We start from the raw sequence: 26,887 nt of genomic DNA, 5'->3' as shown, positions 1-26,887 counted from the left end.
TGGCAGGTAAGGGGTTAACATTAGGGGGGGGATCAAGGGGTTAAATGTGTTCCCTCACTGTGTGTTCTAACTGTGGGGACATGGGAGTGACTAGAAGAGGAGACAGATAGTTGTTCCTATTCTGTAGGAATACACAATCTGTCTCCTCTCCCCTGACAGAACCGGGATTTGTGTGTTTACAAAGAGACATCCCCATTTTCGTTATGCCCACCGGGTGCGTGCATTGGCTCTGGGGGCACGCTGCAGGCAAATGCGTGCCTGCAATAGCGTCTTAAAGAGCCAACGCCTACCTACGGCAATTTGCGTTGCCGTGCCAACCTGCCGCAGTATAAGTGCTGCAGCTGGTCGGCTGCCAGTTAAAGGAAGGTCTCTCTGAGAGTCTGGAGTCAATCAGAATGGCAAACGTCATCAACTTATCCATATTGGTAAGTATGTCTCGAGCTGCTATCTCATCTTTGATGTTATCTGAGAGACCATGAGAAAAAGCAGCCACGAGGGCCTCATTGTACAAGTGACTTCTGCTGCCAGAGTATGGAATTCAATGGCATAATTAGCAACAGTGGTGATTAACCAAGAAATGTGGAAATAAAGGTATTATTTTTCAGGCGTTAAGAGGTCATAATAATTTTGGAGCAAGGCTGGACTTGCACGTTAACATCCTAACTGAGAGTATACTATCATTGGATGTGACCAAACTCAATATACTGTAGACTTCATGTTAGTGGATTTATTTTAACCTTAGGGATGGTTAGCACATTTGAACAGAACTTTGAGGGTTAGCGGAATATAGGAATTATAATTTTGTCACTCTCTTGGTAAATAAATATCATGAATACCAGATTTCTGTATAGAAATGGAATCCAAGATTATGTATTAAAGAAAGTGAGAGAAAAAGTGACTGAAAATGAAAAAGAGCATGTGTGAGAGAGGGAAAAAAAAAAGAAGAGAATGGCAGAGAGAAAGAAAAAAGGAAAAAAAGACTATGGCTAATTTAGTTTATATAGCCATAAAATAATAAAAAAAAAAATTAAAAAGAAACCTGTAAAGAAGCTTGCTCAGTTTTAAGTGATTGTAAATGATCACCTTGTAAAACAACCCATTCAGTTTAAAATAGAAATGAAAAGAAAAGCATTTTATAAATATATATTGTACATTGTATAAACATTATACATTGTATAAATATAAAAAAAATATATATAAATACTTTTTTTTCCTTTTTTTAAGTGATCAAATTCCCTCTGTTCTCAGCTGCATAAGAGCTGAGGTTAGGAGAAGCAACAGCACACTGTGCTTTCTGGTGACTGGCTCTGCAGCGGGGGTGTGTCAGGACAAGTCTGATCATTGGAAGAGGGTACACCAAGTTCCCAGCATAGCTAGAGAACAGACCATGGTGTGCTCTCCTGCTTAGTGTGGTCAGTTTTTATTGGAAAGCAGAGGGACTGGTAGCAACACCATGAAGGAAGCAAAATAAACTGAACAACATACTTTCTCATACATGGTACAGCAGGCACATATCAGGGATATGAAGTGTAGGGGTAACACATGCTTTAATACTGAAAAAAGCCATTATCCAATCACTTAGGAAAGCTTGGGTTAGTGCAGACTTTACAACATCTGCATTCTTTTTTTCGCTGCATTTTTTTCAAAATAAAGTTTATTGTAAATATAGAGAAATAAAAATGTAAACATTTAACAAGAAATAAAATGTTGAAACATAGATGTATAGCTATAAACAGGTATATGAAATATTTCAATGAGTAGTATACATTTTCTTTTCATATAAAATCAGTGTCACTACAGAAAAACAAATATTATTCAAGTAGGTATAGTGAAATTAAATAAAAAATCTTTTTGATGAACATGTAGACCTTTGGAAGTGGGGAGAGGAAGATAATTTTTAGTCTTGATGAATGGGAATGCATATCAGATATTTAATGGCAAATACATTTGTCTACAAATCAAAATTGCATATGAATATGTATATATATATATATCAGACATACTTGTACCCAGATATATAGATTAATTATATTGTTGCAAGTCAAATTGAAATGGGAGAGACAATGGAAGGGGGGACCATAAGGAGAATTATATGGAGGTTATTTTTTTTAATTCTCTGATAGAGTGAAGGTGAACCAAGGTTTCCATCTTTGATGAAACTGAGTAGTGTTTTCCCTTTTTATGGCAATAGTTTCCTCCACTTCATAGATTAATTAAATTTTTGTGAGCCAATCTTTGATTGTTGGGGTATTTTTGGATTTCCAGTTGACTGGGATTAATTCTTTGGCAGTGTTGAGCAAGTGTCTTGTGAGAGAATTTTTGTAATTTTGGTGAGAAAGATCATTGATATGTAGTATGCACCAGGCAGTATTTAGTTCACTCTGAGTGCCCGTGATGTGGACTATCCACTTTTTGACCTGGGACCAGTAAGTTTGAATGAGGGCGCAGTTCCACCATAAATGAAGGAAGGAGCCCCTTTCTTTATTGCATCTCCAGCCTTCTCCGGGAGACCATATTTTAAGTTTTGTCGGTGTGATATACCACTGGGTGCTGATTTTATATGATATTTCTTGCATACGGGTGCTTAGGGAGTATTTATGGGTAAACACACTGGCTTTTTCCCATTGGTGATCTGAGAATTGCACGTTTAGTTCATCCTCCCACATTTTTTTGTATTTATCCAGGAAATAGTACGTCGGCTGTGATAGCCAGGTATACATAAGCAAAGTGACCTTTTTTATTGGGGTTTGATTGATGCAGATAAGCTCAAAATTGGTGAGAGGTCTGACTACATAGTCCTTTTTTTTGTTGTTTAGTATAAAGTTGTAGATTTTTAAGTAGATCCAGAAGTTGAGGGGTTTTGTGTCTAGTTCGTGTTGTATGTCTGTATATGATTTTAATTGATTCTTTTGTAAGCAATAGTAAGCTAGTAAAGGTTTAATAGTATTGTCTTTAAAAAGGTTTTTGTTGTCAAGTCCAGGTGGGAAGTCAGGATTGTTTGCTAATGAGGATAAGGGGTTGGGTGCAGAAGAAAGTTTATGTTTGACTGCAAATTTATGGAGTATCTTCAAAGTTGGGTGTATCAAGGGATGTCCTTTAATATTAAGGGGGTATTGCCCAGGATCAGTCCAAGGTAAGTGTTGTATAGCAAGTTTTGTCCAGGACTTTTCAAGGTTGACGCAGTCCTTATAGTGATCTTGGCAATGCCAATCTATTATTCTAGAAAAATGGGTTGCAAAATAATACTTCTTGAAGTCAGGAAGGCCTATTCCTCCCTTTGATTTAGGGAGTTGAAGAAGACCAAGTTGTACCCGTGGTAGTTTTTTAGCCCATAAGAAAGATCTTTGAATTGCGGCTAATTGCTTAAAGAAAGACTCTGGTAATTCTATGGGTAGTGTGTGGAAGTACAGTAGTCTCAACAGTACCGTCATTTTTAAGATGGCGGCCCTGCCAAACCACGAAAAACTGCTTGGAGTTCCAATTTTTAAGATCTGTTTCAATCTTTTTAAATAAAGGTTGACAGTTGTGATCTTAAAGGGAATCTATTTTAGGGGTGAGGTGGATGCCCAAATCTAGAAAGGTTTTATTTAAGGGATTAAAGTTTGGGATAGATATATGGGGTTGAGTAATGTAGAAAAGTAGGTCATCAGCATATGCTGCTATTTTGTATTCTCTTCTGTCTATGTTAAATCTGTGGATCGATTGTTGTAAGTTTATAGTTCTAAATAGTGGTTCAGTAGATAAAATGAACAATAATTGGATGGGGGTAATCTTGTCTTTTGTCTTGTCCGTTGTGGATTTCTATTGAGTCAGAGTAGGTTTCGTTAATTTTTATCTTTGCACTTGGGTTGAAGTAAAGAGATTTTATCCACGTCCTCATATTGTTACCAAACCCGATATGTTTGCAGGTGTCAAACATATAGTCCCAGGAGACCCCATCGAAGGCCTTCTCTGGGTCAGTTGACAGCAGGAGGCCTTCATTGTCACTTTGTCAGATTCTATGAATTAAGTTGAGTGTTTTAGTCGTATTGTCTTTAGCTTTGCGGTTTGGCATAAACCGTACCTGTTCGGGTCCGATGAGTCTATCAAGTAGGGGTCTAAATCTGTTGGTTAAAATTTTTGCTAGAAGTTTTACGGCTAAATTTAATAGGGATATGGGCCTGTAATTTGTGCATTCAGCAGGATCTTTATTTGGTTTCGGGATCACTGTGATGTATGCTAACAGGAATTCCTTGGATGCTTTGTGACCTTTTGTCAGTGGTTTGGTTAGGGTGGTTTCAAACATTTTGTAATATTGTGAGGTAAAAACATCAGGTCTGGGACTTTTTCCTCTTTTCAATTTTTTGATGGCATTCGAGACTTCTGACAAATTTATGGGGTCTTCTAGTGTGGCTGTATCAATTTGGGGGAGAGTAGGCATGTCATAGTTATTAAGGTATGCTGTGTCTGTTTTCTGTCACCTGAAAAATGTGTTGGTTTTTTATGGGGCGGGATGTTGTAAGTGAGGTGTAGAAATGATGAAAGAGTTCTGCTATTTTAGTTGAGTCGTAGATCATAGTGCCATCTTTATTATGAACTCGGTGAATATTGTTTGTTAATTTTGATTCTTTTAAGGCTTTTGCAAGAAGTTTGCCTCCTTTATCCCCGTGTTCATAAAAAATCGACTTCCTGAGGAATTATGATCTCTTTGCTTTGTGGTCAAATAGATTTTGTAAGGTTTTTCTGGTGTGTACAAGTTCTTGGTCCATCTTTTGGGTGTGTGATTGTTTGTGAATTGGTTAGATATTTTTTGTACTAGGTTATTTATGTTTTTTTCCCTTTTCCTTTTTTTTCGTGATCCCTTTTAATTAGTTGGCCTGATCACACTTTTGTGAGCTTCCCATGTCATCAACGGTGAAACATCTGGTGTGTTGTTTGTCTGGAAGTAATTGGTAAGAGAGTTCTGGATCTGGGATTGGATTTTACTGCATTTTTTAATATATCTGTTAGTGTCCAAAGCAATAACCTGTGTGGGTCATATAACAATAATAAACAACAACCAAAGATTAAGGGATAAAATAGTCATCAGAAAATTGTGCAGCACGTTTCATTGTGGATTTTACCTTTTTTCATCTTCCACTTGTATCCCAACAGAATGATATTCTCTTCCTTTGCTTTCTGTATCTGAATCAGCGGCTTCCACCTAAATTAATAAAGAAGTTAAGAATAACTAGTAAAAAGCATTAAGAATTAGTGTACGAGCTCAGAAAGTATTGTACATGTACATGCAATATTGAGACAGCTCAGGTTCAGCTACATTCTAAAACATCTAAAATTGAGGAACTAATTTGTTGACTGAACACAGTGTAGTCTAATAGGCAGTGGCTTGAGCATATACCTAGATAGCATGTATAACTTGCCACATATTTGTGGTAATGTTGAATTGTAAGCCTGGTAACTTACTGTGCATTTTCACTGGCAAGTTGTACACTTGTAGAGCACTTGAAGCACAAGTTCTAGTTGACACTTTCCTATTTTGTAGAAAATTTGAATGACAAGTCTCTAGCAAGAGCAAAGTTGCAGTGGTGAGTCTACAGCAAAAGCTTTTCAACTCACAGTGACCCCTATGGTGGGATGACTATTGCGCAACATAACTGAACCAGAAATGGCAGCAGACTTGCAGAAAATTGGCAAAGAAAGTTGACCTGGAGTCATACAATGCGGACATGCTGCAATTGCGCAACACACCTGTGAAGCCTGCAAAGTCCAGCAATAGCTTAGGAAGCCATTTTCAAACTTGCAGCACAATTGCTTGCTATATGGGTAGGATAGGATGTTCCCTGTGATGCCACTTATCCTTGCATTTGGCTGCATGAAAACTATATGAGTCTATAAACAGCTTTTTCTTAAAGCTCAATTATAAGCAGTAAACTGGACCTGCATTATAAAATAAGATCCAAAACTCTAAAGACTATCTGAGCTCAAGAACGCTCATGTAATATTTCAGGCTTTTTCTCTTTATTTTCATCTGGATTTTGCCAGTTATTTGCTGTCCTAGGTGAAAACACTCAGGTGGTTATTTAAAGGAGTTGTAAACCCTCAAGGTTTTCACCTTAATGCATTCCATGCATTCTCCTGTGCTGCAGCTGCCCCCCAGAGCCCCCCTTTTTTCTTACCTGAGCCCGATTGTTCCAGCTATGGGGACAAGCACAGCAGCTCCAGCCATTGGCTCCCGCTGCTGTCAATCAAATCCAATTATGTAGGAGCCAGGTGTCAATGGACGCAGCAGCAGGAATCAGGAGCACACCTGCACGAGTGCCCCCATGGAACGCGGCTCTCCGTGGAGGCACTCAAGAAGAGGAGGAGCCAGGAGTGCCGCCGGGGCACCCCAGAATAGGAGGATCTGGGTCAATCTGTGCAAAACCCTTGCACAGAGGAGCTAAGTTTAACATGTTTGTTATTTAAAAAAACAAAACAAAACAAAAAAAACAAGCTTTAAAACCACTTTAATAAAGGCAAATTAACTGTGCACTTTGTAAAGTGCAGTTGGTCCAGGGCTTAGTAAATGAGTAGAAGCTTTGCTGACTTCCATCATCCAATCATGTGCAGGCAAAAATGTTGTTTTTTATTTTTTATTTTCCTTGTAAGTGATTGTTTTTTGTTTTTTGCAAAGTGAAGCTTTGCCTGATTGACAGAGCTCTGGAGCAATTGCACTTGCAAAGTGCACAGTCTATTTGGTAAATTAACCTCTCAGTGTATTGTACTAGACTGTATCTATGGAAAAGCAATGTTGTTACCCTAGAAAAGGACTACAGACCAACAGCCAGGGCTGGACTTACCATTGGGCTTGACTGAGCTCAAGCCCATGGGCCCTGCCCAATAGGGGGCCCCGTGGGCCCTGCCGGGATACATAGCCAAGTGCACTCAACTCGGCTCACAGTCACGCCCAGTCCCGCCCTGTGATGGACATAACACAGGGACAGAGCATGACTGTGAGCCGAGCCGAGTACTCTCGTCTACTCTTGGCTCTGCGAGAGAACCTGAGAGCCGCCAAGAGGACCAGATAGCCACTGAGAGGATCCGAGAGCCGCCGAGAGGACCCGAGAGCCGCCGAGATACACAGGACTCTGTATCTCGGCTGCGCCATTTTGAAACTTCAAGACTGCAATGGCAAGGCTGCAACTGACAAGGCTGCACTGACACTGGACAAGGCTGCAGATGGACACGGATAAGGCTGCATTGATGGGTATTTAAATGTAAGTTTTTTCCTTAAAATTCCCTCCTAAACTTGAGGTGCATGTTATACACCGGCACGTGTTATATGCCGATAAATACGGTAATGTATAGAAGGTAGGGCCGGAAAGTGACTCAAGCCCAGGGGCCCCCACCACCCTAAGTCCTGCCCTGCCAACAGCCATGTAAATGCAGGAGGTTATCAGCTCACAAGTTTTTTGGCAGAATTAACTGGTATTGTTTTTTTCTTTTACAACTATCAAACATTGATAACAAAACCCTTTAAATGGTATAGTTAACAGACCAAAAGCAAATAAGAGAATTCACTACTAGTGTTCACATACACTTTAAAGCATGTAAACCTTGGCAATTTCTTTTGCAATCTTTTTAAAAGAGATAAACCAGAAATGTTGCCTGTACAAGGGTTAAACAAAGGTGCACAAGCATACAAACCTTAAAAATTTAAACTGAGTGTATTTAATAAAAAATGCACAGAGGTTAACTTCAGTGAAAACATATTAAAAAATGTAAAAATAAGTAATCACGAAACTGGCAGCAGAAGTCATATACAAATCTAGACTTGGCCTTCTGCCCTTTAGTTCCTTTTAAAATAACCAATAGGGAGGCTGGAGAATGAGATATGTGATGGGTGGGGCTCTAAGATATAAGATTTGAATTTACCTTGTGGCTTCCATTAACCGCTTCAGGACCACCCCATAGCAGATTTACGGTCACAGGGTGGCTCTCCTGTGCAGGATCACGTATAGAGGTGACTGTCAGTCACTAGCCCTCTGCGCGGCCGGCTCAGGCCATCAGCGTGTGCGGGTCCAGGCATATCCCAACTTCATTGCTGTGATCTTTCTTGAGCATGGTCTGGCCCTGTGATGTCAGCCGACAGTAGGCCTCAGCCCACTGTCTGCTGAAAATGGGTCACAGGTGTGCAGAACGAACTGCACTCCTGTGATCCACAGGAGAAGTACAGCCAAACAATAAATATCCCATTTCTTTTGTAAAATAAGAAAGAAGATGTTACGCCGAGTAAATAGTTACCATGTCATGTTTAGAAATTGCGCACACTCATGGAATGGTGACAAACTTCAGTACTTAAAAAATCTCTATAGGTGATTTTTGATCACTTCTATTCCTATCACAAGGAATGTAAACATGTGAGATCTGGGGCCAAAAAGTCCTCAAATCTCTCCATTACCTTTAAAAGCAAAACAAATATATATATATATATATATATATATATATATATATATATATATATATATATATATATATATATATATATATACATATACATACACATACACACAGAAATACTGCCCTGCGGCCCTCCCTGCAGAGACTGGGCAGCAGGGCTGTATTCCAACATAACGACCCCAAACACACCTCCAAGATGACCACTGCCTTGCTAAAGAAGCTGAGGGTAAAGGTGATGTAGTGGCCAAGCATGTCTCCAGACCTAAACCCTATTGAGCATATGTGGGGTACCCTCTAATTGAAGGTGGAGGAGCGCAAGGTCTCTAACATCCACCAGCTCCCTGATATCGTCATGGAGAAGTGGAAGAGGATTCCAGTGGCAACCTTTGAAGCTTTGGTGAACTCCATGCCAAAGAGGGTTAAGGCAGTGCTGGAAAATAATGGTGGCCACACAAAATATTGACACTTTAGACACTCACCTTTGTTGCCAGCGGTTTAGACATTAATTGCTGTGTGTTGAGTTATTTTGAGGGGACAGCAAACTTACACTGTTATACAAGCTGTACACTCACTACTTTACATTGTAGCAAAGTATCATTTCTTCAGTGTTGTCACATGAAAAGATATAATAATAAAAAAAAAAATATTTATGAAAATGTGAGGGGTGTACTCACTTTTGAGATACTGTATATATATATATATATATATATATATAATATATATATATATATATATATATATATATATATACCGTGTTTCCCCGAAAGTAAGACAGTGTCTTACTTTCTTTTTATCCCCAAAAGCCCCACTATGTCTTACTTTCGGGGTATGTCTTATATTGGAAAAAAATTGTCGAATTTTTTGTTTTAACCATAAAATTAACATTTATTAACAACCTGAACAGTATTGTATTCACCACAAAACAGTTTTATAAAAGGAAGTGCCAAGAATGTCTTGTTACAACATTGCATAACATGTAAAACAATGAAAAATGGTAAGAACGAACAGTGGAATACTGGAAGATAAAACAGATTTATGTGTGATACAGTACCACCTGCTGTATTTAATCCAGTGTGACACCTGCTGATACCCACTGGGTTACATACAGCAGATGATACCCCAGTATGCCAGTGTGTATGTTTTACTGATGTATGATTAATACTGTGTGCATTACCATATTTTAAGCAGGAGGCGGCAGTGACAAGTGCAGGGGACGGCGCGGTGACGTATGGAGAGGGGGACGGCTCAGGCGTGGGCAGGAGGCGGCGCTCATTAAGATCAGAGGGAAATGGCAGACGCGGCGACGTATGGAGAGGGGGACGGTGCGGACGTGGGCAGGAGGCGGCGCGCAGCTAGATGAGAGGGAGGCGGCAATACCCCCGTGTTTCCCCGAAAGTAAGACATATGTCTTACTTTCGGGGTACGGCTTATATTAGCCAACCCCTCTGAAACTCCCAATACGTCTTACAATCGGGGGTGTCTTACTATCGGGGAAACAGGGTATATATATATATATTTATATATATATATATATTCTTTTGCTTTAAAAAAAATAAAATAATATTTGCTCCTGCCCTAGACCGGATGTGGCTTCATGATTTCATCTTCATCCAAACAGTACCTACCTAAAGAATAAAGTGTATCTTTTCCAAAAAAGCCAAAATATAATATATTGCAGCTTACCTATACTTGAATTAGAATTTTTTATTTTATTTTCACCTGGCGATCAGTGACATTTAGAGGGCTGAGACAAACCACTTAAAGCAGAGCTAAGCCCTTCTATCCTTTACAGCCAGGGAAGCTGACATCTTAGCCTCTGTCTGATCTGCAGCTGACATGGTGCTGCATACGTAATCAGCTATGACACCAGCCATATCACACACAGCTGATCACACACAATTGTGACATTTATCATCCACGGAATGCCTTACATTTAATAGTTTTGGGAAACTGTTAATATGATGCTTTAACAATGACAAAATGGTCAGCTTTTATTTATTTATGTAAACCTTGCATCCCTGGGATCTGCAGGTAACTTTTGTTACAATTGGTGTCAAAGTGCATGCATCTACAGTTAGAAAGAACCAATTTAACCTGCCTGTGCCAAGAAAAAGCCTTTGCTGCTCAGAAAAGAACATTAAAGTAAAACTACAATTTTCCTTTGAATGTATAGGGCCTTCTGGAAATATGTGCTACGGACATAATTTGTGAACCAAAGATAGAGTTGTACCAGTAGACATGTTCGGCACAAGCTGAGGAAAGCATTTTAGGAGGAACATGGTGGTGGAAATGTCATGGTTTGAGGTTGCTTTGCTAATTTAGAGTCTGGGCAGTTTGTGGTCAGAGTCAACTATGAATTTTGCATCATATCCAATTGTGCTTGATGAGAACGTGAGGCCACCTGTGCAAAGTTAAAACTGGAAATGTTTTTTTTTAATATAATAAAGATCTGAAGCACACAAGCAAATACACCAAGGAATTGTTCAAAAAATGGTTAGTTCTAGACTGGTATAATAAAAGCCCCAATTTTAATCCCAGTATAATGTGGTGGGGGGCTTTTCACCTATCTTCAGTGGCTTCAGTCATATACTTTGACTTCCTAGCTCCAGTACAGACCACTGCTTTCATACTTATTATAGGTCTGTTTCTGTAATTGCATGTTCCTGATCCATGATGTACAATCTCAAACAACTTATATTCTAATGATTTGGTGAATGTTTGCACGATCTGTGTGTATATTTTCTCTGGAACTGAAAAATGACTTGGAAAATCAATGAAAATCTATTGAGCAAAAAACGTTGTAGGGAGATTTATAATGGCCAGTTCAAGCAAAGAAACGTATAACCAACTTGCAACTGAAGGAATTTGGAGGAGTAGTTAAATGAGTGGCTACGTCTGTGTGTTTGATATCAGAGACTGGTGGGCAATTATGCAACATGCCTACAAGAAGTAAAGTCATTTCTGCCAAGGGGGGCAATAGCAGCTTCTAACAGTGTACTTAATGTTTCAGTGTATCACCTTTATCTGTAGGCACTTTTTTAATGGAAATCTAATACACTGTATTTGCTTGTAGTAATGTGTAGTAAAAGTCAACAATTTCCATGGGATGTACTTACTTTTTCATATGGCTGATGACTATATTGTAGTATTTCTTTTCTATTTACTAAGATTTGCCTCATATTAATGAGTTTCCCTGGCAAAACTGACAACCTGAAGAAATAGTTATTGGCAAGGGGTCTGTCTGGAGTATGTGACATTTTACTCCTAGTGCTGCAGATAATAAATACTTTAACCACATATAGTGGCTAAATATTTGATTCATGTGTCAGGAATAAAATTATGTAAGGTTTCATATATTTTTTGTATTAATCTGAACAGCTTGCAGAGACATGCATAGAAGGGGGAGAAGTCACAAAGGAAAACTGTCTGTGGGAATTGTTCTGCATCTTAATGACACCAAATCATTGGGTGGATTATGGTGTGGGGTTGTTTTTCAGGGGTTGGGCCTGCCCCCTTATTTCCAGCAAAGAGAACTCTTAAGGCATATGTCTTATCAAGACATTTTGGACAATTTCATGCTCCCAACTTTGTGGGAACAGTTTGGGGGTGGCTCCTTTCTGTTCCAACATGACTGTGCACCAGTGCACAAAGCAAGGCCCATAAAGACATGGATGAGCAAGTTTGGGGTGGAGGAACTTGATTGGCCTGCACAGAGTCCTGACCTCAACCCAACAGAACACCTTTGGGATGAATTAGTGGAGACTACAAGCCAGGCCTTCTTGTCCAACATCAGTGCCTGACCTCACAGATACGCTTCCTAAAGAATGGTCAAACATTCCCATAGACACACTCCTAAACCTTGTGGACAGTCTTCCCAGAAGAGTTGAAGCTGTTATAGTTGCAAAGGGTGGGCCAACTCAATATCGAACCTTGCACTAAGACTGGGATGCCATTAAAGTTCATGTGCGTGCAAAGGCAAGTGTGCCAATACTTTTGACAAGTGTGTGTGTAGTGAAGGAAAAAAGTATCCGTACATTTGCCCACTAGCAAAGAAATGATCAGTCTATAATTTTAATGGTAGTTTTATTTTAACAGTGAGAGGCAGAATAACAATAAAAATATCCAGAAAAATGCGTTTCAAACAAGTTTTAAATTGATTTGCATTTTAATGAGTGAAATAAGTATTTGATCCCCTATCAATCAGCAAGATTTCTGGCTCCCAGGTGTGTTCTATACAGGTAACGAGCTGAGATTAGGAGCATTCCCTTAAAGGGAGTGCTCCTAATCTCAGTTTGTTACCTGTATGAAAGACACCTGTCCACAGAAGCAATCAATCAGATTCAAATATCTCCACCATGGCCAAGACGAAAGAGCTGTCCAAGGATGTCAGGGACAAGATTGTAGACCTACACGAGGCTGGAATGGGCTACAAGACCATCACCAAACAGCTTGGTGAGAGGGTGACAACCAGGGCAGGACTTAGGGTGGTGGGGGCCCCTGGGCTTGAGTCACTTTCGGGCCCTACCTTCTATACATTACTGTATTTATCAGCGTATTAACACGCATCGGCTTATAACAAGCACCCCAAGTTTAGGAGGGAATTTTAAGGAAAAAAACTTTTAGGAGGGAAGTTTAAGTAAAAAAACTTACATTTAAATGCCCATCAATGCAGCCTTATCAGTGTCCATCTGCAGCCTTGCCCATCCATCTGCAGCCTTGCCCATCCATCTGCAGCCTTGTCCAGTGTCATTGCAGCCTTGTCAGTGTAGCCTTGCCTCAGTGTCATTTACAGCCTTGTCATTGCAGTCTTGAAGTTTAAAAATGGCACCGCCGAGTTACAGAGTCTTGTGTATCTCGGCAGCTCTCGGGTCCTCTCGGCGGTGTAACAACATATTCGGCGACCCATCGCAGTTTACTATGGAAGTGGCGTTTTGTCGCCACCATCTTGCTACACCCCACACTCGTCCACAGTAAGGATACACTAAGAAGGTGTAAAGCGAACATGTTGTTACACCCACCGGAGTTTCGCATTTTACACGTATTTATAAGAGTAAAGTCAGTTTATATAATGAAATACAGAACTTACAACTCCGTCTGACTACTTAGATCTTGAATTTTAAAATCAGCGGCATTCCCTGCTCATCTCACAGGTTTGCTAATCTGACAGGAGTTCACTGCTTTTAAAATTCAACATCTAAGCAGTCAAATGGAGTTGTAAGTACTGTATTTCACTCTAGAAACTCACTTTACTGTTATAAATACATCTAAAATGCAAAACTCTGGTGGGTATAACAACATGTCTGCTTTCCCCCTTCTTAGTGTATCCTTACTGTGGACGAGTGTGGGGTGTAGCAAGATGGGGGCGACGGAACGTGACTTCTGTAGCAAACTGTGATGGGTTGCCGAATATGTAGTTACAGCGGCTCTCGGGTCCTTTCGCAGTCCCGAGTGGAGCCGAGAGTACTCAGCTCGGCTCACAGTCACGCCCACTCCCTGTGTTATGTCCATCATAGGGTGGGACTGGGCGTGACTGTGAGCGGAGCGGAGCCCTGTACACTAGGCTATGTATCTCGGCGGGGGCCACGGGGCCCCCTATTGGGTGGGGCCCATGGGCTTGAGCCCAGTCAAGCCCAATGGTAAGTCCAGCCCTGGTGACAACAGTTGGTGCAATTATTTGCAAATGGAAGAAACACAAAATAACTGTCAGTCTCCCTCAGTCTGGGGCTCCATGCAGGATCTCACCTTGTGGAGTTTCAATGATCATGATAACGGTGAGGAATCAGCCCTGTAGTACATGGGTGAATCTTGTCAATGATCTCAAGGCAGCTGGGACCATAGTCGCCCGCCAAGAAAACCAACCAGGGCATGGGTAGTGGATGCATATTCCAGAATGACAATGACACAAAACACATGGCCAAGGCAACAAAGGAGTGGCTCAAGAAAAAACACATCAGGGGCGTCTTTGTAGACTTTTTTTGTTGTTATTCTGTCTGTTGCTGTTAAAAAAAAAACCTACCATTAAAATTATAGACTGATCATTTTTTTCTTAGTGGGGAAAACTTACAAAATCAGCTGGGGATCAAATACGTTTTCCCCCTTCACTGTATATATATATATATATATATATATATATATATATATATATATATATATATATATATATATATATATATACATACACAATCTCAACTGTATAAATGGTCACAGTCTAGTTAAGAAATTAGCCTGAAAATATTATTGTGTAAATACTATATATAGTGTAATATGCTTTATTTAGTGATTCATTTTAGTGCAGGCTTCTGTGGAAGTATGTCATTTTAAGGTCAGTGCAGAAAACAGATTTCAACAAATAGCTAACAGTGTTTCACAAAGTGTCAAATACATGATTATTAATGAGGTGTGTACGTGATACATTTGAGTTTTCAGAGAGCATCTGACCTACTAAAATCATTATTTATGTTGCAGTGACTTTCATTCACTTAACCTCAAGGAGTTTAATTATTAAGATTAATTACTTAAGCTTCAGAGACTATTTTAGTGATGATTCCTAGTTAAAATTATGTTTTTAGGCTTAATTTCTTTTTTCTTCAGTAGATACAGGAGGTCTCTGTAATTCATTAATAGCTATGTCATAAGCTCTTACCTGGGCATATTGATTTTTCAAAAAATACTAGACTTAGTTATGCCAAGTGTACTACACCTGAGGGCAAAGGTATTATAATATATACCATAACAATTTATCATGACAATTTATCATGAAAATAGTGTTCTTTACACTGAAAAATGAAGGCAAAAGACAATGTTATGCTCAAATGGATCATTTAAATGGCTGGTTACATACAGATCCCATATATTTAAGCTACCACAAAGCAAAAGGCTATGCCAAAGTATAAAGGTATTATGAACAAGGCTAGTCATGGCACCTTTAGTTATTAACTATTGTCTGTTACAAATTATCCTACCAATCGTGTCTATATTATGATCTGTATTCCTTGTTTTGCATTCTACATACCGATCATGTTTATTGACCATTTGTATTATATGCTATGAGCATTATAGTTTATATGTACCGGTAAGTCTTTTGACTACAAATATATTATTGTTGATTGATACAAATGTTTTTCTTATGATTCCGATATGCGCAATATGATTGTGATAATACATTTTACAAATTTCACATACATATATATCGTTTTTTAATGTATCATCATTTGTAATGACACGCCTCATACAAAGTCCCATTTCCTTGTTCCTTTTTTCTGTATTAATACATTAGGGATGGAGGCCTGTCATTAGTGGTTGTGTCAGGTCACACTTTTTACTATTTGTCACATTTGTAGCACTGTATTTGCCACACATTCACCAACATCCACTAGATTTATAATGGGGTAAATGTGCCATCATAAAGTGTTTTCCTTGGCAAATGAGTAATGTACAATGTAGTCATTTTTAGTAAATATGTCGAGAATCTTTACGAATACAACCATGGAGAATGTGTTGGTACCCTTCCACAACGGAGTTCCTAATTGTTTCTGAAATAAACGAAAACTGAAAAAATGAATTGGCATCCATTATTGTGTATTCTATATTTAGTAAAAATCAGGCTTTGCTTTTGATTCAAAAGAATATTCAAATAATAAAACATACGGCATGTACAAACATGACAAGACCCTTAACCCAATATTTTGTTGGAAAACCTTTGGGGGCAATCACTGCAAGTAATTTTGTAGCTCTCAATGAGACTTCTGTACCTGCCAACATCTTTACACAGATGTTCAAAGGAATTTGGATGAAGACTAACAAAATGCCTCTTTAAGTCCAAAGTTTTATTCTGAGCTAATCTTGGGTGCCTTTAGATGTGTGGTTTGGGTCATTATCCTGTTGAAGAACCAATGTCCTTTGACTGACGCAGAGCTTTATGATACTGGGCAGTATGTTTCACTACAGGATTCCTTGATAGTTTTGAAGCCCTGCACAGATTCAAGGCACAGCAAATCAGCCCTAAAAGCTTAATTTTTTTATCTGTAAACATAGAGCTGACGTGACTTGCCAAAAAACTCCAGTTTTATCTCATCTCTCCTCAGGAAATTCTCTCAGAAGCATTGCTGCCTAATAATATGCATTTAGAAAATTCCATTTAGGCTTTTTTTATGCTTTTCATTCAAGAGTGCAATCTTCCTGGGTCTTCTCACATTGAGCCCACTGTCGCTTATAAAAGTAATAGATGGTGCGAAATTGCCACCATTTCATCTTGACCTTAACTTGCATCTCTTTGAAAGTTTTCCTTGGCTCTTTGTCTACCTGTCTCACTATCATTCTGTTCTAGTTGGAGTACATTTTTCTCTTGAACAGCCAGGTAAGTTGGCTACATTTCCATGGACCCAGGAGAGGGTTATTAACTGGTTCCCGACCGTCACGGGCACATATATTGTGGCACAATGTCACCATTGCACGAAACCCCGTACAGGTACAGGACGCGCTCTTACGACCATCATATTCGACCCAGAACCGATCAATCAACATTGAACAGTTCTGGGTCGAATCCGTTGGTCACGAGAGCACGTCCCATATCTGTATGGGGTTTCGTGCAGTGATCAGTTCTGACTAATGAAATCCTTCTTCTGCCTGTAAGTGTAAACACAGGCAGGGGAAGTGATGTCATCTCCCCTCATGGAACACTTTTCCTTCCAGCGAGAGGAGATATCTCACAGTATGTTTTACCAACACTACACTAACATCAGTACACGTAGGTACACTTGTCACCCCCCGATCACCAGTTAACCCCTTCACTCCCTATCACAGTGTCACCCAGTGCAGTGTTCATATTTTTCTTTGATCACTGTATTGGTGTAATTTGTGACACTAATCAGCATTAGGGCCATTAGTGGTAGGCCTGGGCAGCTTTAGGGTACCCCTAACCCCCCCTCATAAAGGTTTAACCCCTTGATCATCCCGTCACCAGTGATCACTGTATTAGTGTTACGGGTGACGCTGGTCACTTAGTTATTTTTTAATAGCGTCAAGGTACCCGCCGTATATTACCTATATAAAGGTTTAATCCCCTGATCACCCGGCAGGTGATGTGAGTTAGATTTTAGCGTCAGTTAGGGTCTGCATCGCCCCAGACAGTGTCAGATTAGTGCCAGTAGCGCTAACATCCAGGCACACACCATACACCTCCGTAAGTTGTATAGTGCCTGAACGGATCAATATCTTTGTGATGGTCAGATCTATACTAGTGTCCCCAGTAGTTTAGGGTTCCCAAAAATGCAGTGTTAGCGGGATCAGCCCAGATACCTGCTAGCACCTGTGTTTAGCCCCTCCAACCAGCCCAGGCCACCCAAGAGCAGTATCAAATCAATCACTTTCACTTACAAAACACTAAACACGTAACTGCAGCATTCGCAGAGTCAGGCCTGATTCCTGTGTACACTAATAGTTTTTTGTTAGCGTTTGAATCAGTCGCTGACAATCAGGTGCTCTTTTTTCCTGTGAGTATCACTAGTTGGACCAGTAAATTTAGAGGCCAAAATGTCCCATCGAAGGTACACTAATGAATAGGCCCACACATTTCTGAGCATGAAAGATGAGAGTGAAAAGGAAGTCACCCATCTGTCAAATTCAGGCTCAGAATATGAACCTGTAGACAGCAGCGGCACCCTGACAGATATCTCTGATTATGGAGTAGTGGTCACTGCCAAGGTCAGGCATACCCGACTCCATTCTTCTGCTGTTGTTGAGGTGCAAGAACCACAGGGCTCTTGTATAGAGCAGAGAGACAGTACTAGTGCTGCTAATCCTTCTGATGAACTGGCAAGCACTAGCTGCCTAGTACATCCTGGTCATACATCCAGCACTGCCGTAACACTTGGTGACGTGGCAAGTCCCATAAGTGCAGTTTAAGCTGGTGAAGTGGCTAGCACAACTAGTGTCCTGCAGCCACCAAGAAGACAAAGACAGGCACGTCGAGCCCATAGTGCCCTTCCTGCTTCATTTGCCAATCCGATTTGGGAGCCCACCACTTCTGCAGCACCTGTACTTCCCCCATTCACTGGCCAACCCGGAATTCAGTTGATTGTATGTCACTTGATTTTTATTCGCTGTTTTTCAGGAAAGATCTCTATAGATCTATTGTGGACCAAAGCAATTTGTATGCGGATCAATTCATCACAGCTAACCCCCAATGACCCTGGATATGTTCAGCTCTACAAAATTCAGCCCCTTGTAAACCACTTCAACCAACAGTTTGCAGCCTTGCTTACTCCTGATCAAGTTGTCTGCGTTGATGAGTCCATGATTAAGTTTTCTGGCTGCTTGTCATTCAAACAGTATCTTCCCAGTAAGCGTGCCAGATATGGGATCAAGATGTATAAGCTCTGTGACAGGGCAACAGGCTATACATATAGTTTTATGGTTTACAAATGAAGAGATAGTTACGTAGAGCCAGAGAACTGCCCAGACTACATAGGGAGTGCTTGTAAGATTATGTGGGACTTGGTGTCACCCTTATTCGGAAAACGTGGACAATTATTACACAAGTGTGCCACTTTTTAGTCACTTGTTTGATCAAGAAATTGGTGCACGTGGCAATGTGCGATTTAATCCCTGGGGCTTACACTAGCGGACTGTAGATTCCCGTCTTAGGCGGGGTGAGAGAGCATGCTTGAGATTTAATAATTTGCTCACTGTGAAGTGGAGGGATAATAAGAATGTTTTCGTTCTGACCTCCCTTCACACAGACACGATAGTCAAAATTCAAACGGCTACTGGTATTGTGGAGAAACCCCTCCGTGTCCACGAATGCAACCTTAATATGAGAGGGGTGGACCTCAACGACCAGTTGATGGCACCGTACTTAATTGCCCGTAAGGCCAGACGCTGTTACAAAAAGTGTCTGTATACTTATTCCAATTGGCTCTGCTGAACGCTTATGTGCTATTCAAAGCTTCAGGACAAACTGGATCCTTCCTTAAATTCCAGGAAGAGATCATCACAGCCCTTCTGTTTCCAGACAGTGCTGTGGTCCAACTTCCCAATGCAAATGCAGTGAGCCAGCTGCATGGGAGGCATTTTCCGTATGTCCTCCCTGGTACCCCTACCAATCGAGCTTCCCAAAGTTGTTGTGTCTGTGGCAAGCATTGATTTAGGCGTGACACCTGCTATTGTTGTCCCTCCTGTCCTGACCAAACTGGTCTCTGCATCGGTGAATGTTTCAAACGCTACCACACACTAGCAGAGTATTAGCGTAGAGTACAGCACTGCACAGATTAGGACCCACTTTCACAGGTTCTCCAAAGATGTCATCACATTTTTAGAGACCCAAACCTGGAACCAGTACAGTTAGAGTTACAAATAAAAGTGTAAAAGAAAAGAAAAAAGTAAAAAAACAAAAACAAAAAATAAATAAAATAAAAAAGCCAAAATAGTTGTTTTATTCTTTCTCTATTCTCTCTTTATTGTTCTCTCTCTATTGTTCTGCTCTGTTTTACTGTATTTTTTAACTGCAATGTTTTATTGTTACTGTGTTTTATCATGTTTGCTTTTCAGGTATGTAATTATTTCATATTTTACCGTTTATTTATTTTTTATTGTTAACCATTATTTTCTTTGTAGGTACGGCATTTAGCTGCAACACTGATTTATTTATCTTGACAGCAACAGCATTTGCTCTCACAAAAAAGAGCATATATCCCAAAGCATGGGGGCAGGGGTGGAGGGGCAATTTTCCCCTAACATTAGGGGCGGATTGGCCCCATGCTTTGGCATATATTTTTTACTCTTTTTTTTGGTACAGATTGTTGTTGTTTTATTGAGTTAATGTTTTATTGTTACCATTGTTTGCTTTTCAGGTACGCCATTCAGCTGCAGCACTGATTTATTTATCTTAAAAGCAACAGCGGTTGCTCTCACGATATGTAAATCAGCGACTACAGCGATACAGGAGGTGATTTTACCCCCACAGTTAAAAAAAACAAAAACAGTGCATGTTTGCCCATCATTAGAAGTGGGTGGATGCCGGGAGGTATTCTAATGGTGGGCATACCCACCGATCAAGCTCTTTTTTCGTTCAGCCCACAGGCTGCATACAAAAAAGAACATTACAATATATGCCCAGCAAGGACTTTGAGTGGTTATAGCACAATGATGCCTGCAGGTTTAGGTATCATCTTGGTATCGTTCTTTTCAGCCAGTGGTCAGCTTTCATGTAAAAGCAATCCTAGTAGCTAATTAGCCGCTAGACTGCTTTTAGAAGCAGTGGGAGGGAACGCACGCCCCCCCCCCCCTCACTGTTTCTATGGCTTTCTTGGGCTCTCCTGTTCCACCAGGGAACCTGAGAATGCAGCCGTTGGTTTCACCAGGTTCACCAATGCAGCCGGTGGTTTTGACCATAGAGCTGATAGAAAACCAGAATAGCTCCAATCATCTCTAGCCCTAAGAAACCGAAAGCTATGAGTATTTCATGACTTCGGTTTGCTAGATATAAACAGCGCCATTGGGAAATTAGGAAAGCATCGTATCACATCGATATTGGTGTGGTCAGATGCTTTGAATGTAGAGGAGAGATCTAGAGTCTAATAGACCTCAATTTAAAAAAAAAAGAAGAGTATGTGTCTCCACCTATTGATATCATAGGGTATATTTACATTCCCTGTGATAACAATAAAAATGTTAAAAGAAAAATATAAGGAACATTGTAAAAATAAAATAATAATAATAAATAATAAAAAAAGCAAAAAAAAACAAAAGCCTCCCTGCCCCCCCATGCTTGAGCGCAATTGCGAACACAAGAGTTGGTCTCGTGTCATATGTAAACAGCAATTTCACCATGCATGTGAGGTATCACCGCAAATGTCAGATTGAGGGCAGTAATTTTAGCAGTAAACCTCCTATGTAAATCTAAAGTGGTAACCTGTAAAAGCTTTTAAAAATGTATGTAGTATGTCGCCGCTGCATGGTTGTGCACAATTTTAAAGCATGTCGTGTTTGGTATCTATGTCTTTGGCATAAGATCATCTTTTATCTTTTACCAAACATTTGGGCAATATGGTATGTTTTAGTGAATTCAAATTCTAAAAAGTGTTTTTTTCCCAAAAAAATAGCGTTTGAAAAATCGCTGCGCAAATACCGTGTGAAACAAAATTGCAACACCCACCATTTTAATCTGTAGGGCCTTTACTTTAAAAAAAATATATAATGTTTGGGGGTTCAAAGTAATTTTCTAGCAAAAGAAAAATATTTTTTCATGTAAACAAAAAGTGTCAGAAAGGGATTTGTTTTCAAGTAGTTAGAAGAGTGGGTAATGTGTGGCATAAGCTTCTAATGTTGTGAATAAAATGCCAGGACGGTTCAAAACCCCCCAAATTACCCTTTTTTTGGAAAGTAGACACCAAGCTGTTTGCTGATAGGCATGTTGAGTCCATGGATTATTTTATATTTTGCCACAAGTTTTGGGAAAATTACAATACCTTTTTTTTTTTTCCCACAAAGTTGTCACTAAATGATATATTGCTCAAACATGCCACGGGCATATGTGAAAATACACCCCAAAATACATTCTGCTGCTCCTGCTGAATATGAGGATACCACATGTGTGGGACTTTTTGGGAGCCTAGCCGCGTACAGGACCCCGAAAACCAATCACCGCCTTCAGGATTTCTAAGCATGTAAAATGGTGATTTCACTTCTCAATAGCTATCACAGTTCCGAAGGCCCTGAAATATCCAGATAGCACAACCCCCCCCCCCCCCCCCCAAAATGACTCCATTTTGGAAAGTAGACACCCCAAGATATTTGCTAAGAGGCATAGTGAGTATTTTGCAGCTCTCATTTGTTTTTGAAAATGAAGAAAGAAAAGGAATTTTTTTTCCTCTTTCAATTTTCAAAACTTTGTGACAAAAAGTGAGATCTGCAAAATACTCAACATGCCTCTCAGCAAATAGCTTGGGGTATATACTTTCCAAAATGGGGTCATTGGGGGGGGGGGGGGGTTGTGCTGTCTGGGCATTTCTTGGCCTCGGAAACTGTGATAGGTAGTAAGGAGTAAAATCAAAAATGTACGCCCTCAGAAAGCCTGAAGAGGTGCTTGGTTTTCGGGGTCCTGTATGCCGCTAGACTGTCAAAAGGTCCCACACATGTGGCATCCCCATACTCAGGAGAAGCAGCAGAATGTATTTTGGGGTGTAATTTCACATATGCCCATAGCATGTTTGAGCAATATTTCATTTAGTGACAACTTTGTGAAAAAAATAATTACATTTTCCTGAAACGTGACAAAACATAAAATATTTCATGGACTCAACATGCATCTCAGCAAATAGCTTGGGGAGTCTACTTTCCAAAATGGGGTTGTTTGGGGGGTTTTGTGCTATCTGGGCATTTCATGGCCTCTGAAACCGTGATAGGTAGTGAGGAGTGAAATCAATGGGATTTTCATTGACATGTGATCTTTTGTTAATCAAGTTGCATCTGAAATCACACTAGTGTTAACCAGGCCTGAGATCTGCAGCCAAAATTTCAAGGAATATTTTGTTATAAATGTTTCTACTTGTGTTTCAAAATGTTATAAGCCAAGCTTAGCTAAGAGAGGCGTTGGGAGCTGGTGAGTGTGTTTTTAATGAGAGGTGAATGAGATCACATTCATTGGGGTGAAGTTATGTGCTTACTTATGGAAAACATTGGAGGATATCTGCAAGCATACCAACAATTTTGACAATGTCTGTAGCACAGAATTTAGATTTTGATTTAGCACAGTTTACTGTAATTGTTGTATGTCCTTGGAAGAGTTTTTTTTTTAGTCACTTGACATATTACCAATTGGTTAATCATGAGAGAAAATATAATATGGTATTATTATTATACAGGATTTATATAGCGCCAACATTTTGCACAGTGCTTTACATAATGAAGGCAGACATTACAGTAACAATACATTTTGGTACAAGAGGAATCAGAGGGCCCTGCTCATTAGAGCTTACAATCTAAGAGGGAGGGGCAAGTGATACAAAAGTTAATAACTGTGAGGGATGAGCAAATAGATAAAATAAAAACACATATTAGATAGAAGCAGGATCGGTTTCTTTAAAGAGCAGGTCAGATAGCTCCTGTCCTGTTTATTGACTAGAGGGTGTCCAGCATCATCTAGTCCTTTTCTCCAGTGAGCAATATTGAGAACTGGGAATTCATAGTGTGACATCAGTCAGCTGCCCACCCTTGTCAGTCAACGGAGACGTGTCTCCTGCACTTGAGAAGACGCTATATGACAGTGGAATTCAATCAAATATATAAAAAGGTACAAAAGGATCAAACCGCTTACGTAACCGGGCTGCCCCGCCCCCTCTGACACCACGGGGAAGCCATTGGGAAGTCTCCGTGCATCAGAGGGGGCAGGGTCACCTGGTTACATCACCGGGTGGCCCTGCCCTCAGTTATATAAGAGCTTTCACAAGCCAAGACACGTCAGATGGCGGGAGCCTTCCATAGAGGCAGGTCGGTCCTGGATTTTTTTTTCTTTTGCAGTTCGGGCGGGCGTGATAGAAGATGAATGGACATCGTGGGACATTTTCATTTTTATTTTTTTTAATAAAGGACTTTTCCCAAGCTATGTTTTGTTGTTGTTAACATTTTGACACTTTTTTTGTGAAATGGTAGGGGTACATTTGTAATGGACTGGGGGGGATCACATGCTCTTTTTTCAATGAGTTTTATCTATATTGCTGAGACCCGACAACTCATTACAGCCACGGTCAGTTTTAAATGACAATTTTTCCTTTAGAAATGTAATTTTGCTGTGGCACTGTTCTAAACACAGGAAAAAATGCACCACTTTACAGGAATACTATAGACACTCCCAGGCATGACATTTAAAGCAATATTAAAAAAAAATTCTTTCACTTTAAGCAATAATAATGCATTGATACATGTCCCCTGGGGCAAGACCCAGGTCCCCAAACAGTTTTTTATGACAATAACTTGCATATAAGCCTTTAAAATGAGCACTTTTGATTTTTCATGTTAGTGTCCCATAGACTTTAATGGTGTTTAGGCAGCTTTCGAATTTGCCCCGAACACTGCATATTGTTCGGTGTTCGCAGAACATCCGAACAACCAAAGTTCGGCCTGAACTTATGCTTGGGCTAAACCTTTTGCCCATCTCTAGTCATGAACAGATGTTAAATTCCAACATGTTTCACCAATGATGGCTTCCTCAGGTGAAAATGTGAGACCACCCTGAATAGTCCAGCTCTAACATAGAAAGCAAAAAAGAAATATGAGTAATTAAATACATAATAACATAGAATAAACTTCTTGTCATGCCCTCAGGGAACAGCACGGCACATACTTCAGTCAATCCCAAAGTCAGGAGATGGAAAATCTATGGGAACCCCCCAGACAACAGGGGGGGGGATGGATGTCAAAAAAAGGGGCCCCAGCCAGGAGTGGTGCAAGTAAGACCAAGTTTGATTGATGACACCACAAATTTCTCAGTGAAAAATCAATAAGCAAATCTGTGGTGTCTGCAATGTCTTGCTAGGCATGACTGAATTAAGTCCATGAAATTGAATTGGCGCTTATATATAAAAAACATTTTATTTATACTGAGCTATGTGCCACATTTTTCATATAATTAATGATGACGCTATCATACTGGTCTGTTAGCCCCTTTTCTCTGGATCAATGGTTACCTTAATGTCGGTGTATTCAAACATACCATATACATATATTTTATCCTTTTTAATACGGGGTATTTTCTCTATTTCAGTGATTATTAAAGTTATATGCTTAAGGTTTGGGACAATTTCTGGTCTCATTCGTATGTTTATATCAGTACATTGGCGCCCTCAAACCCCTTTGTCTTTCCATTCTGAGCATAGTAAGTGCATATTGTTCTCTTTGGGCTTTTTTCTCACTTTTGGTCCATAAATGTATTTTTGTTTTTTCTTGTTCAGAATGTGTTTATATTAATTGATCTCCTGGTTCATTTTCTTTACATATTTTAGCTGGGTCTTTATCTACCTTCTGTGATCATACATAGTCTCCCTTGCACCACTCCTGGCTGGGGCCCCTTTTTTGACATCTATTCACCCCCCGTTGTCTGGGGGGTCCCCATAGATTTTCTATCTCCTGGCTTTGGGATTGCTTGAGTTATGTGCCGTGCATTTCCCTGAGGGCATGACAAAAATGTATTCTATGTTATTATGTATTTAATTACTTATATTTATACTTATATTTATTTTTTGCTTTCTATGTTAGAGCTGGACTATTGATGGTGGTCTCACATTATCCCCTGAGGAAGCCATCATTGGCGAAACATGTTGGGATTTAACATCTGTTCATGACCACCTTTTCTTTCTTGGGATACCAGCAACCCAATACATGTGTTATGTATATGCTGTACATTGATTTTAATTGTTAAATATTTCCCGTGTTGTTTTTTGTGTTTTGTTCCCTTTGTATTAATAAAGATAAAGTATATTTTTCTTTACTTAATTTGTTACGTACAATTTGTCTCAGCACCATTATAATCTCATTCCTCTATACCTTCTATTTCTGCTACATGAGGTGAGGTGCATGATATTATAGAGCCACTCAGATTAAATTTCACTCTAGATGTGCAAAGCTAGTAGAGACATCCCCAAAAAGACTTGCAACTGTAATTGCAGTGAAAAGTGGTTCTACAAAGTAATGACTCAGGGGAGCTGAATACAAATGCACGCCACACTTTTCACATATTTGTGAAAAAAATTGAAAACCATTTATCATTTTCCTTCCACTTCAAAATTATGTGCCGAATATGAGGCAAATGCATTTCATAAAAAAAACTATAGAGGAGGCGAAGAAAGTTCAAAAAGGACACCTCCTGATATGTGGAGATTTCAATTTGATTCCAAACAATGATATGGATTCTTCTGCTAAGTCCAAACGCTATGCTTCTCCCCTTGATAAGTTCATAACTTCAAACAACTTATTTGATGTGTGGAGATGTGGACATGCTAATGAAAGGGATTACACATATTTGTCACCACAGCACAATACCTACTCTAAAATTGACTTATTCTTGACAGATAAACGGCTGCTTGACAAGATTTCATCCTCCCATATACATACGGCCATGTGGTCAGATCACGCTCCCATTAGCATGTCTATAACAACCACATCATCCCAACCAAATTCATATATATGGAGAGCTAATAACTACATTCTCCAAAATGAAAATTACTCCACAACACTCCAACAACACCTTACTGAATTATTTTCAATTAATTTGACGTCTATATCTGACCCAATGATATTATGGAATGCTCATAAAGCTGTTATGAGAGGGGTGTTTATGCAATTAGGTTCTAAAGCTAAAAGAAAGAGAACTCAGAGAATGGATGAACTTACTAAGGAGATAGTCAAAGCTGAGGAACACAATAAAAATGATCCTTCTCCTTTCATTAAAACACAAATTTTCCAGTTACGTAATGAA

The 26,887-nt window shown here is 39.7% G+C and overlaps 1 protein-coding gene across 5 annotated transcripts in view; it reads right to left on the bottom strand.

Annotated features, from left to right (window-relative positions):
* The window catches only part of DLGAP2 (DLG associated protein 2), a 1,292,461-nt gene that overhangs the window by 75,449 nt on the left and 1,190,125 nt on the right, over positions 1–26,887 (bottom strand). For all 5 annotated transcript variants that reach the window (XM_077487763.1, XM_077487764.1, XM_077487766.1 and 2 more), the window contains one exon: positions 5,103–5,182. In XM_077487763.1, coding sequence (XP_077343889.1) covers positions 5,103–5,182 — 80 coding nt within the window. The remainder of the gene's footprint in view (positions 1–5,102; positions 5,183–26,887) is intronic.

This window comes from Lithobates pipiens, unplaced genomic scaffold, assembly GCF_037356315.1.
Source record: "Lithobates pipiens isolate NorthernLeopardFrog02 unplaced genomic scaffold, aLitPip1_a1.2 Scaffold_18, whole genome shotgun sequence".
Taxonomy (NCBI): Eukaryota; Metazoa; Chordata; class Amphibia; order Anura; family Ranidae; genus Lithobates; species Lithobates pipiens.
This window is presented reverse-complemented; position numbering and strand designations above follow the sequence as displayed.